Source organism: Vanellus vanellus (genome assembly GCF_965231255.1).
Source record: "Vanellus vanellus genome assembly, chromosome: 2".
Classification (NCBI taxonomy): domain Eukaryota; kingdom Metazoa; phylum Chordata; class Aves; order Charadriiformes; family Charadriidae; genus Vanellus; species Vanellus vanellus.
In genome coordinates this window covers 25,681,366-25,694,718 of record NC_138906.1, presented here as the reverse complement: position 1 = coordinate 25,694,718, position 13,353 = coordinate 25,681,366, and the positions used below count along the sequence as shown (strand labels likewise).

General features: G+C 38.5%; 1 protein-coding gene across 1 annotated transcript in view; it reads right to left on the bottom strand.

Annotated features, from left to right (window-relative positions):
* Positions 1 to 2,355: 2,355 nt before the first annotated feature.
* Positions 2,356 to 13,353, bottom strand: part of CFAP69 (cilia and flagella associated protein 69) — a gene marked incomplete at both ends in the record, with an annotated part of 30,545 nt that continues 19,547 nt past the window's right edge. Inside the window, 8 exons of the mRNA XM_082479778.1 lie at positions 2,356 to 2,532; positions 4,664 to 4,768; positions 7,586 to 7,672; positions 8,654 to 8,848; positions 9,891 to 9,967; positions 11,163 to 11,210; positions 12,265 to 12,402; positions 13,015 to 13,207. Coding sequence (XP_082335904.1) covers positions 2,356 to 2,532; positions 4,664 to 4,768; positions 7,586 to 7,672; positions 8,654 to 8,848; positions 9,891 to 9,967; positions 11,163 to 11,210; positions 12,265 to 12,402; positions 13,015 to 13,207 — 1,020 coding nt within the window. The remainder of the gene's footprint in view (positions 2,533 to 4,663; positions 4,769 to 7,585; positions 7,673 to 8,653; positions 8,849 to 9,890; positions 9,968 to 11,162; positions 11,211 to 12,264; positions 12,403 to 13,014; positions 13,208 to 13,353) is intronic.

Sequence of the window (13,353 nt, the reverse complement as noted above, 5' to 3'; positions counted from 1 at the left end):
GAAAGCCAGCTGGCTGCTCCTCGGGCCTCTACAAGAAGGATTAACAGTGCACAGGATGATCTTTTCCTCCACCTGTACTCAGCAGTCCCTCTCCTTCCATCCCTGGGTTACAGCAGGAACAGCAAACCCAGTTTTCTTGGGTTCCCCCCGTGACAGCCAGACCACAGTCCATGGCTGGCTGGCAAAATCAACTGCTGTCTATGCTGCTGTGAAGCCTTGTGTTAGTATTCGTTTATGAAGTGTAAATATAAGCATTTCGGGAAATTCTGTTCCTTTTCTTCTCCAGTCTTTACATGTGCAGCTACTTGCCTGCAATGTGAGGATGTCTGTAGCAGAAGCACAATGTAGCTGGGGGAGGAATGCTGTGGGGCTCACTTGGTGCCTGATTTAAAGTTTTTACATAAACATAAATATAAATATAAACTGATTTCCAGTTAAAAGATCTTTTATATCCATACCTTGGCTATACTGCACTGCTGTAGCTTTTGCTAAGAAATTGGAAGGACTTACAATATGAGTCCTGTATGTTTCTTTGGAAACAATGGGTCCGTACCTTGCTGCCAGTAGTAGTAAGTCACCCACGCATTCACATAGATGCAAACACATAAAAAAAAAATCTAAATGTCACAGTCTTTGTTCTTCTAGTCAAATATTTATTGTTTGTTTTTAATTGTGAAAAGACAAGGGAGCATACTTTTTGTGGCCCCAGTGTGTATATTTTCACATTTGCTAAAACAGTAATAAAGCAACATAGCTGCTGAAGAGTTGTCAGAGAAATATAAACATAAACAACTGAGCAAGACACAGAGGACTTTAGTTAGATAATCTTTATATACTATAGCTTACCTTCTTGCTGGCAGGCAAGAAACACATACAGGCTTGTTTAAGAAAACATACTTTTAAACTTTATGCAGATAATTTGGGGAAAAAATGTAATAATGAAATGAGATTATACTTAAAAATTACCAGTTAGCAACGGGCCGGCATAAAAATTAAATTAAATTAGCATAGCTTAATTTAATTTCTCTAGCTTTAAGTACTAGATGACTGTCTTACTCTACAATGTAATGTTTAACAGACCTGCCCATAAGAAAATGCTTCTGATCTTTGGAAACTAAACGTGGAGATTTCTCTAAAGTTTAAGTACCAATTCATATGGCTGTTTCATTTTATTTCATTATTTTCTTCGGGTTCTCCTTTTTATGGAATTTAAGTAGACAATTTTTAAACAAAAATCTCTGCCTTCATTTTTAATGCCAGCACTGCTATGTCTCGTTACAGGGACCAACAGACTTTTAAGAAACTTATAAACCACTCTCCCCCTTTCCCCCATCTTTCAGGAAAGTAAAAAAGGGAGTTGGAAACTAAGTTCTACCTGTTTAGCTCAAATTTACTTCCAATTTTCAAACTGGCTTTTAACAAAGTGAAAGCTTGTACGTTTCTCAAGATGTTGCTTACAGGTAAAAATGACAGGCTATGTGCCAGAGCTTGTATGTCACAGAACCCCTTGCAATGTCACGGCAATTTATGCCATAGCACTGGAAAGCAACAGGTTTTAAAATGAAGTAACAGCCTCAGGGAATCTTGCTCCATTGTAATGTAGCAAATTCTGGCTTTGCCCAAGTGAGAAAAGGAGACAATAGCTTAGAAACTGAGTCATCTACAAAAAGGTCTGCTGCTCACAAGTTTGTGTTGGTATTCCAGAGGTGCTAGGGTGGAAGAGGATGAGTTCTGACTGGAGACAATATGGGCAATAATCCAAGAAATAATTAGACTAATAAGATCAGTTAAAGAGCTGTGAGAAACCCATGAGGAGCAGGACATTTCAGCATGTCTCTCCAACAGGCTTGGAGAAACTGTTGGCACAGACAACCTTCTTACTGAGTCTTTAGATGAAAACTGAGAGAATAGAAGTCAGAAGTTCTGATGCTAAAGGCAGGAATTCAAGAAACAAAATGGACTTGGACAAAAACCACGTGGGTACAGTATCCAGGAAAATGAAGAACTGAATGTGTTTATGGAAGGTTCATCACCCTGCTCAAAGAAAGAGATACTTAAACTGCAATGTGTGGAATGTGTTAACAAGAGATGGAAATCTAAATAGTGGACCTCCTGATAGTGGATCAGGGTAACCTGATACTAGCACACAAAATTATTAGACTCAACTTACCTTTGTACCACACTGTATGGGGTACTTTATTAATAATCATCCCCATGTTTATATTAGTTAAGACAAAATATAATTTTACTTTCAAGATGTTCTATGCAATTTATCAAAGCATTGCAAACAGATTTTATCTTGTATCTAAAATGCACATACACTTAACTAAAATATTAAAAGCACTGTTCAGAACACTATTCTGCAGGTACCGAGGCTGTCTTGACCGAGTCTAATGTTTTAACTCTTTTGATCTTTTTCAAGGCTCCTTCACAAACAGAGGGCTTTCTATAAGCAAGGTCTGTAACAGCCAGGGGCCCTCCAATTAATTGAGAAGGTGTACTTTCCACAGTTACTAAGCGACCAGATCCAATCTGAAAAACAAAATAAATGCATTGCTTGACATTCATGTTAGCATTTAAAATGAGATGAGAGTTAAATCATGAACTGTCTTTCAAAAATATTATTCAGCTGATGGAGATGCATGCTGAGGTTTCTGAGGTCCACTCAAACTATCCTTTATACTAAATTCACAAATTGTTCCCATCAACACAAAGGAAAAGATGGAGTGTTTTTTCAGCAGGTACCTTTACGTACTCTGCTCTTCTGCCTTCATGTCCCATTTTATGAACAGAGGAAAAGAAAATCAAGCCTTTATTACAACAGAATTTTGTTGTGCAATGTTATTTGGATTTGTATGTAATATCAGCCACAGTTTTTGTCCTCAGAATTTCACCATATGGTAATACTTCAAAGGAAAAAAGGGAACAGACCCCGTTTCTCTCAGAATGCAATTGCCTAGAACTAGTGCTCCAGGAAAACTCCAAGAGTGAAAGAGACATACACTTTCCAGTCTCATTACTACTCTTTATACTGAATAGGTTCAGGTCTTTGAATAAAAATCCCTGAGTCACACCTCTATCTTCTAACCATGACCTAATAAAACAACCAATGCAACTCTCTGAGTGCATGTGGCTCACATGTTCGATTACTTGACATTGACTGGTTTGCAACAACCATCTTAATTTTCATCTCTCCCTACTAAGAATGTTTGGCAGAGAGGAGGGAATAAGATTTTTCCATGAAAAAAATTGCCAGCCATATCTGTCATTTGTAATTCTTATAAGCAGTGTACCCGAGGAATTTTACCTGATGTTGCTGATGTGTGTTTGTTTTCTAAATACACTTATTCTACAAAATGCACTAACCTTCTCCTTGTTTTTGTCTGTAGACAGTTGAAATATTGATTATAGAACCATGAAGATATTTTCTTGTTAAATCCTCTCCCTCCAAAGAAATGAATAATCTTGGCTTGAGGACCAAGTCTTTACAATAAAACCTAACAATGTATTTCTCTCTACTACAAATTTCCAGAATACTCATGTTTATATTTAAATTTTCCAGATACTTTCTGCAAACTATTGCTGATCAACAGTCTCACTGATATATGCACAAAACTAAATCATTTTTCCAGCCCACTTCATCTTGCATTCACAGATGCGTCCCTCCATATCCGTCAGAAGTTTAGGGCAAAGATAATTTGATAAAAATCCTAGTCCAGCACTCCCATCCCCTTGCTGCCTATTAAGCCACTCCCCTTGGAGGGGACCATCCCCTTGCTGCCTATTAAGACCCTCCTTTCTTCATCACATCAGACATGAACTGCCTCTTTTCTTTTTCAGGATGCAGCCACCTTAGTTGTCATTACTTATACATGACCGAGAGCCTGTGATAATACAACCTCTTGCCTTTGTGCAAGTTTGAAAATGGCATCTCATGTTTTTTCTTACTTGTTTCTCCTTATGTGTAAGAGTAACTTATAAGCAACCAAGAAGCTATCCCTCCCCCTAAAATCCTACTTAGCTGTGATGCTTATGCAGAAATCATCCAGCTAGCTCAAAAGCAGTTACTGACTGGAATGGAAACCCTCCCACTTCTTACCCCTGCTTGTCAAAACTCAACATCTAAATATGCTGTCATGCCCTAACAAGATCTTAAGATTGGCTTTTATTTATTCACATGCCAATTACCTGATAGAAATGAGAAAAAAAAAATCTTTTCTGCAAATGCAATGAATCACTTATCTACAGACAGTCAGGAACATGTTTACTGACAAAGGACACCTCTACCAATGTATTAGGGATCACACAGATTTACCCAACAATGAATGAAGGAGGTCTTGACCTCAGTAAGGTTTTCATAAAAGGCTGTCCTGCCAGAGGCACATATCAAGTAGCATAGGGACCACCCTTCCCACACTTTTTATGAGTAATTTCCAGATCTGAATCTCATTCTGACCAACTATGAGTTGTCTGAGGACATGTCAGAAGGGGAAGTGGTGCTTTGCAGGCGATATGGATTCTTTCTTACATACTTGGAGCTTGTCAACATAAACATTATTGAAGAAAGAGTAAGCACCAGCACATATACAGTCAGAGTACAGTCAGTACCCCAAACCACTTACATGTTAATGAAAATATAACAGTGTCATTAGGGATTACTTACTGTTGTGCCGAGGCCTTTAATATCAGTAGAATGGACTGCTCCGTTCTGAGTCTTTGATTTAGATCGGGAAGCCTCTATTGATTTTTCCTGAAGCCTTTTTGCTTTCTAAAGATAGGTAGAAAAAAAAAAATTGTTTTAATCAGAATGACTTGTATCATTTGCACTTGTTAGAAAATACACAAACAAAATGACAAAATAAATGAGGTGGTAATTCTATTGGTCTTTAATTGGTTTGTGACTCTTTCTTGTACCGGGGACACGAAAACAGAATAAATGGACGCGACTGCACAAGGGCGAGAAGGGAATAATGACTTGCTATGACATGCGGGCTGTATTCTTTCTAATGCAGCCAAATATGCTGTTAGCCTTCATCGCCACAAGAGCACACTGTTGCCTCATGTCCAGCTTGTCACTCCATACACAGTACACATCTACATAGCCAGTCAGTCCCCAGGCTGTACTGATGCATGGCAACCTGTGCTGGTTTTGACTGGGATAGAGTTAACTTTCTTCTTAATAGCTAGTATGGGGCGTTTGGATTGGTGCTGAAAACAGTGCTGACAATGCAGAGATGTTTTAGTTATTGCTGAGCAGTGCTTACACGGACTCAAGGCCTTTTCTGCTTCTCTCACCATCCAACCATCAAGTAGACACAGCCGGGACAGCTGACCCCAACTGACCAAAGGGATATTCCATACCATTTGACATCATCCTCAGCCTATAAAGCTGGGGTAAGAAGAAGGAAAGGGGGTACGTTCAGAGTGATGGCGTTTTGTCTTCCCAATTAACCATTACGTGTGATGGAGCCCTGCTTTCCTGGTGATGGCTGAACACCTGCCTGCCGATGGGAAGCAGTGAATTAATTCCTTGTTTTGCTTTGCTTGAGCGTGCAGATTTTGCTTTACCTATTAACCTGTCTTTATCTCAACCCATGAGTTTTCTCACTATTATTTTTCCAATTCTCTCCCCCATCCCAACCGGGGGGAGTAAGCAAGCAGCTGCACGGTGCCTAGTTGCCAGCTGGGGTTAAACCACGACACAACCTTAATACATCCCAGATGCATGACTTCACATTTTCTTTTCCTGAGCTACATGAGCTTTTGGTCAGCCCATCCCTCCAGCTTGTCAAGGTCCTTCTGAATAATGACCCTACCTCCCAGCATATTGAAGCCATGAGCAGCCAGTTTCTCCAGGAGAATGCCATGGGAAACGGTGTCAAAGGTTTTACTAAAGTCTAGGTAGACAATATCCACAGCCCTTTCCTCATCCACTAAGTGGGTCACCTGGTCACCTTGTTATAGAAGGAGATCAAGTTTGTCAAGCAGGACCTGCCTTTCATGAACCCAAGTAGACTGGGCCTGATCTCCTGGTTGTCCTGCATGTGCTGAGTAATGGCACCCAGGATGATCTGCTCCATAACCTTCCCCAGCACTGAGGTCAGACTGACAGGCCTGTAACTCCCCAGATCCTCCTTGAGGCTGTTCTTGTAGAAGTGCATCACATTTGCTAACTTCTGATCAACTGGGACGTCCCTGCTTAGCCAGGACTGCTGATAAATGATGGAATGTGGCTTGGTGAGCACTTCCACCAGCTCCCTCAGTACCCTTGGATGGGTCCTCTGGCCCCATAGACTTGCGTGCACCTAAGTGGTTTAGTAGCTCGTTAACCATTTCCCCTTGGATTATGGGGGCTTCATTCTGCTCCCCTTCTCTGTCTTCCAGATCAGGGGGCTGGATACCCAGAGAACAACTGGTCCTACTGCTGAAGACTGAGGCAAAGAAGGCATTAAAAGGCACAGGAACAAGCCATCCCCATGTGCTGTAAGATGAACTGAGGCAAAAAAGGTAAGATGAAGACTGAGGCAAAAAAGGCCTCAGCCTTTTCCTCATCCTTGGTCATTATGTTTCCTCCTGCATCCAATAAAGGATGGAGATTCTCCTTAGAGCTCCTTTTGTTGTTAATGTATTTACAGAAACTTTTTTTATTGCTTTTTATTGCAGCAGCCAGATTAAGTTGTAGTTGGGCTTTACCCCTTCTAATTTTCTCCCTGCATAGCCTCACAAAAACTTTGTAGTCTTCCTAAGTGGCTTGCCCCTTCTTCCGTAAACTTTTCTTTTGTTCGTGAGTTCCAGCCAAAGCTCTCAGTTTAGCCAGGCTGGTCTTCTTCCCTGCCAGTTCATCTTACAGCACATGGGGATGGCTTGCTCCTGTGCCTTAAAGATTTCCTTATTAAGGAATGTCCAGCCTTCCTGGACTCCTTTGCCCTTCAGGACTGCCTGCCAATGGACTGGGTCAATCAGCTCCTGAACAGGCCAAAGTCTGCTCTCTAGAAGTCCAAGGTGGCAGTTCTACTAACCCCCCTCCTTGCTTCTCCAAGAATTGAAAACTCCATCATTTCATGATTGCTGTGCCCAAGATGCCCTCCAACTTTCACATCACCCACAAGTTCTCTGTTCGCAAACAACAGGTCCAGCAGGGCACCCTCCCTAGCTGGCTCACTCACCAGCTGTGTCAGGAAGTTATCTTCCACACACTCCAGGAATCTCCTAGACCGTTTCCCTCCTGTTATATTGTATTTCCAGCAGACATCTGGTAAATTGAAGTCCCCCACAAGAACAAGTGGCAGTATACACGCATACACCCCCCCACCAACTGCAAGTGAATAAACACTGTTGATCCCCAATTTGTGACTGTAATCAGAAGAACAAATCATAGAATCATTGAAGAGCAGAATAATCAAACATTGTGTAGCTTTGCCAATACATCTTATGCTTCATTATTCTATGTCTGTGTGAATATAAAATTTACTGTAACTTCTACTTTGAATATCCTCATAATTCATTAAGAAATGTGTTTGGAATTTCCCAATTATTATAACTACACCGTGAATGTAAATTTTGCTCTGTCACTCAGATTTCTTACCTTTAATGCCTCATAGTTTGATGTCCGAGTCAAGAAATTTTCCCAAGATTTATTTACCATTTTTCTGTGCTTATGGATAGCTTGGATCTGTAATATAAATGAGATTTACAAGATGCAATACAGTCCTATTCTGATGAGCTTTCCTGAACACTTTGCTTGTGCTGTTTGGATAGTATGTTCACCTATGCCACTTCGGCAACCTTAGCTCATCCCTCTCACTTGAGATTGGATGATAATGTTGTAGTAATGTACTTGTCCTTTAAAGACTTCACTTATGCACTGCCTTTAAAAAAAAAGGGTTACCTTCTCTATTGCAAACAAATTTTCCCCTCTTCCAACACAGATGTTGGAAGAGCCCCAACTCTTTCAAGAATACTTTCTGTATATTCTCACTCTCAAATGCTGAATAACAAGAGATGGAATCAGTTCTGGTGACAAAAGCGCAGATCATAATGCATGACAATCCCTTCAAAAACACCGGCATGAGATTTTAGACAACTAGACCGATTGATCTTACTTCTCAGAAAGCATGAGAGGATGAGACAGTAGATGAACAAAAATGACAAATTCTTGCCTTATAACCAAAGCTGCACAATGTCTATGCCTGCTCACTCTCAGCATGCTGGGAAGCACAAAGCACAAATTTGTGAACTAACGAAGCTATGTGAATATTCAGCCAAGGGAGCTTATAAGAGAGGCTTATGTTTTATTTTAAGAAGCAGATGTAGTTGTAATAGGTACTTTAAATTGTTATTTAGTACAGATGAACACAGTCTTATAGCAACACAATGATAATTTCTCATGACACCATTGCTGATGCATCACTGATGATACTGTTTCATTTTTAAAGTTGCTTTCTAAATATTGGCAAAACTATACTAATTGGGAGAACTGAGGTTAACTTAGTTTAATTTAAAGTTAAAATTTTGCTGCTGAGACAGACTAAAGTATATTCAAGCAGCGTACACATACAGAATTCTCAACATTATATAATAAGAAGGTCTTCATATAAGTTGACAAAAAAAAACTTTACATTGGCTTTACTTTTTTAAATACTCCTTGTCTTACCTTTGTATATGTTTTTTCTTCCTCTTGGATTTCTTGGTGATGTTGACTTTCAAGCACTTCAGTCTGCAGAGCAGCGACCATTCTTCCAGTATCTTCTGATACCTCTGAAATAACTTTCAAGGCTTCCTCATCCGGTGCAACAGGCCTGAATTCTTCTTTTAGTTCTGCACACAGTTCACTCCAAACTTCTCCAACCTGCATGTGAAACACACACTGCACTATTTGATATTTGTCTCTTTTTTCAGTTCCAATTATTCAAAATACAATAAAGCAACAATCTCTCTCCTTATTGTTGTTTCACTTTCCACAATTTTTATGCAATGTTAGACTTCAGTAATCCTATGCCAAATTCATTCATGATAATCCTCCCTAAGCCTTCTCAAGCCAAGCTTGGCTCCACAGAGCAATAACAGGAATGCTGATGACTACAGGAACTCAAAAGAAATACAGATAGCTACAAGACACCAAATTACAGGAAAGTGTTGTGTCCTACTGGCTTTTTCTGTAGAATCTCAAATTGTGCACTTTATCAGGGCAAACTGCAACATAAGACATAAATGGAAGATGGAATTATCAACTAAAGATCCAGCCTTGCTAGTTCCTGAACACTTCAAGCTCTCACAGCCTTTGTTCCTAAGCAGAAAATTAGCATAAACTGAAGCATCTTTTGAGTAGGATAGCTCCAACAAAGCTTGTTATCCTGTTCTTGTTTCCTATAGGCACATCACTCAACTTTTGACAGTATGGATGGATACTGCATGCAGGGACAAAGTGTGAAAGCACAGAAAAACCTTTATCAGAGTGCATGTTGAATGTAATTTTTAATAGGAAACTGCCCCCACCCACCCACCTTAGTGCACAGAAGTAGTCCTACTCTCTAGCCTTTGCCCAATTTCTTACTCCTATCCTGGCACATTCCTGTTTCTTGAGCTGGTAAACAGTAAAAACTATTTTTTTTTCTGAGTTATTTTTAACTAGTGTTGGCTTCTAGTCTTATTTTCTATGCAGTCAAAAACATTTGCAGCAGTACAAAGGAAGACTCTGGGGAGTGCTGGAATCATGGAAGTGTGACTGTTTATTTTGATGGTAAGTTCTGGCTGACCCTCTGTGAAACTATAGGTGACTTGTGACATAGATGACAGCTTTTTAAGGTTTATTTGTTTGTTGTATCCTGAGATATAGTTGCTATTTTTGCAAATGCAGATACAGCAGTAATATTTTCTTCCACAATACTCACTTTAAAGTCAATATAATGCCGTATGATAGCAAGTGTTACAAAATCCTTAGCAGATAAGCCAGGTAAATTTTCAAAACCTAAAGGAATATTAATCATGTCAGTATTAACAGCAGGATGAATTTATCTTAAAATAAAATGTTCTAAAAAAGACTCCATCTTACTTGTCATATAATCACATGCAAAATCTTCATCACACATTCAACAGTCAGTCACTCTTCTCATCCTGAGCAGGCTTTTGGTGATAAAAAACCCTACTTTCTCTGTAACAAATTCACTCTATACTAACTCTTTACTTATGAGTGTCTCCAGTGAACTTCCAGTCACTTGGAAAGCCAGGATAGTACTGCATTTGCTATGCTTTTGTGGTAAGGGCTTGATCTTCCGTTAAAGCAGACAAACAGTTGAGTCCACAGGTCACAATTACTAAAGAAGCAATTCAGCACAAATAGAATTTGCTTTAGCTGTGAAGTAGCCAACAGGAGAATTGTATTACAGTGTGTCTAGTACTTTGTTTCAAAACTGTGTAGTAAGGTTCTCCTCCATCTCATAGATCTGAGCCTTGAGCATAACGACTCCATCTTTTAAAAAATATCTTTACGTGTCAAAGAATAAGGTAGAGAAATATAGTTGCTAAGATTATGCCTCATTTTTTTTTTGCATACTGAATGTTAATTATATTTGATTTTTTTAAAAAAACCCCCACCTATATAGTCTATCAAATCTCATGCTAGACTTCATCATACCATCTGTGTGGGAACTGGGAATGTAGCATCTATCTACCTATCTATCTATCTATCTATCAATCAATCAAAGTAAAATCACATCATGTTTTGAAGTTAAGAAATACCATAAATAATGACCAATTAACACTGGTTTTCTAGATCACCATGTAACAGGCTGTTATGGAGCACGACTACAGTAAGAAGAAGATGCTGAGAAAAGACTATACAAATATTTCCATTTTTTATTATCCACTTTCATGCCATTTCAGTACTTCACAGGAGACATCACAATGTATATAACTAACTTAGGAGGTATATGAATATGGGAGAAAGCTGGAACAAAATCTCATGCCTTTTTGCTTTAATAAAGAATTTAGCTGTGATCCAACATTTAACATAACTAACACTAATTAATATAAGTGAGAACCTGTGTTACAACAGAGGAAGAACTGGCTATAGTTTATTAGAGAAACTAAGGATATTTTCAAACTAGGTCATTCTCTAGGTTACCCAGGGAACTGGTTGAAACAATGTCAGAACAATTACTGACCATCTTTGAACCTGTGGAGGACGGACTTGAAAAAAACAAACATAATGCCTATTGTTAAAAGGGGGAAAGGAGAAACCAGAGAATATTGGTTCAGTTCAGTTCTTGAAAAAAGATTGAAATAAATAATTAAACAAATAGTGTTTATGCAGGTAAGTGGTAACAGTGAAAATATTAACATCCAACATGAATTAGTAAAAACAAACCATGTCATTTGACTTAGCCTTTGCCTACAGCCAGATAAGAAATCTTACTGAATTTATCATGTAACTTGATTTCAGTTTAGGTTTTTAGACAATGGAATAATGTGTATTCATATTCAATCTGAAAACAACATAGAATTAGGAAGGACTCCAGTATTTTGAAGGAAAAGATTAGAATGCAAATTAATTTTGCCAATCTGAAAAATTATCTAAACCCACAGAATTTAATTCAGTAAAGAAAAATTAAAAATTCTAAATGTAGGAATAGTCTTCTGTACAAATCCAGGATTGCAGATGACTACAAGATCCTAAGTCAAATGAGCAAACGTCATGCCACTGTGAATATAGCAACTGTTAGATTAATGTCAAAATGTTTATTTACAAGATGAGTAGAGAAATGTAGAGGTTTCTGCTGGAGTACAGTGTTCAGTTTTGGGATACTACAGATCAAGAAGAAAGTGAACCAATTGGAAAGACTCAAGAAAAAACCAATGAGAACAATTAGACATTAAGCTAGAAATGAGAGCTGTGAGTAACATCTGCAAAAAGTAGTATTTCTTAATCTAGGGAAATAAAATGAAACGTTAAAGTGTTAAAATATGTGAAAGAGATATTGTTTAGGGAAAACAAATTACAGAAATTTTCTAGCAAACTTCAGGTTTAATTCTAGGAAAACTCTTCCTAATGGTAGGGGCAGCAAGCAAACTACTGGGGAAATCTTGAAATTCCCAGCAATAGGGACTTTTAAGAACAGGATTAGCAAGCATCTATTAATAACAGAGCGTTGATGCATCTCAGAGTTTCCTTTGACCTTTTTTTTTATAGTGACTTTACTGATTCCCAGTAGACAAGTTCAGCTTAATGACAAATATGACACTGACAAGGCAATTCACTTGTCTTACCTAGCTTGCACAATAATGAATAAAGTTTTGCCCGTATGTTTTCTGAAATTTCCATGATGGCAAAGCTGGGACAGTTGGCAGGAATGGGGATGACCTCTTGCTGTTTCTGGAAGCTGCTAGCAATAGGCTGCTTCATGTCTAATAATTTCAAAATACAAAACAGGAGTGAAGAGGTAGTATGTTCCCAAAGCTATTAAACTTAGAGGAAATGCTATCTATGTAAGGAAGTATGAGGATCTTTAACATGCAGCTATGGACGTATTCTTTTCTGTGATGCCTCCTCCAAAAGAAAGCAGTTTTGTCTTTGTGGACACTATGTAAATCATTTTGATAGTTTGGCCCGGAATATGAACATAATTTGGGCCAGGAAATATTAATTAGCATGACTGAAGATTTGCAAGACCATAGCACTCTCTCTACTTCTTTTTACAACATATAACAAAACACAATGTCGTTTGTGGAAGAAATTAAGTAGTTTAATTGTCCAGCATTAGAAAAGCTGTTCAGGGTACTAGTCATGGCTCTGTTCACGACCTGGTTCATTCCCAGCTAATGTAGAAAATGCCATCTAGTGGCCAGACTCTAACGAAATAGATATAAGGTATTTTGGGTTTGGTAAGAATTACAGCATAAAGCTATAAATATTGTCATTTACTTTCATCAGGGTTCACACTGCAAAAGCAAATACTGTCTTTGTTTGACCTTACCCAGTAGAATTGGTCACAGTTTTACATGTGTCGTAGAACTTACCAACAATCCTTCCATATTGATCACGTTTAACTCCTAGGTCCAACTCCTCCTGTCTCCATAACTGTATTAGAAGGTTAGCTGCTGTTTGATCTTTCTCCCCTCGCCAGGTACTGATGTGCGAAGTGGTTTTAGGGTTGTCACAAAATTCAACCAAGATTCCAAGAACTATATTGCACAGGTTCTTTTGCTTTAACTTGGTGAAGAGAAAAGGAAAAAATGTTTTAAACCGTTCAAAAGACAGCGATGTCTACCTTCAAAAAAAATAGAGAAATTGTGTAATATGTAATCAAGTAACTGCAAGCTGTTCATCACAACTATTTGCACAAAACTGGTGTATAA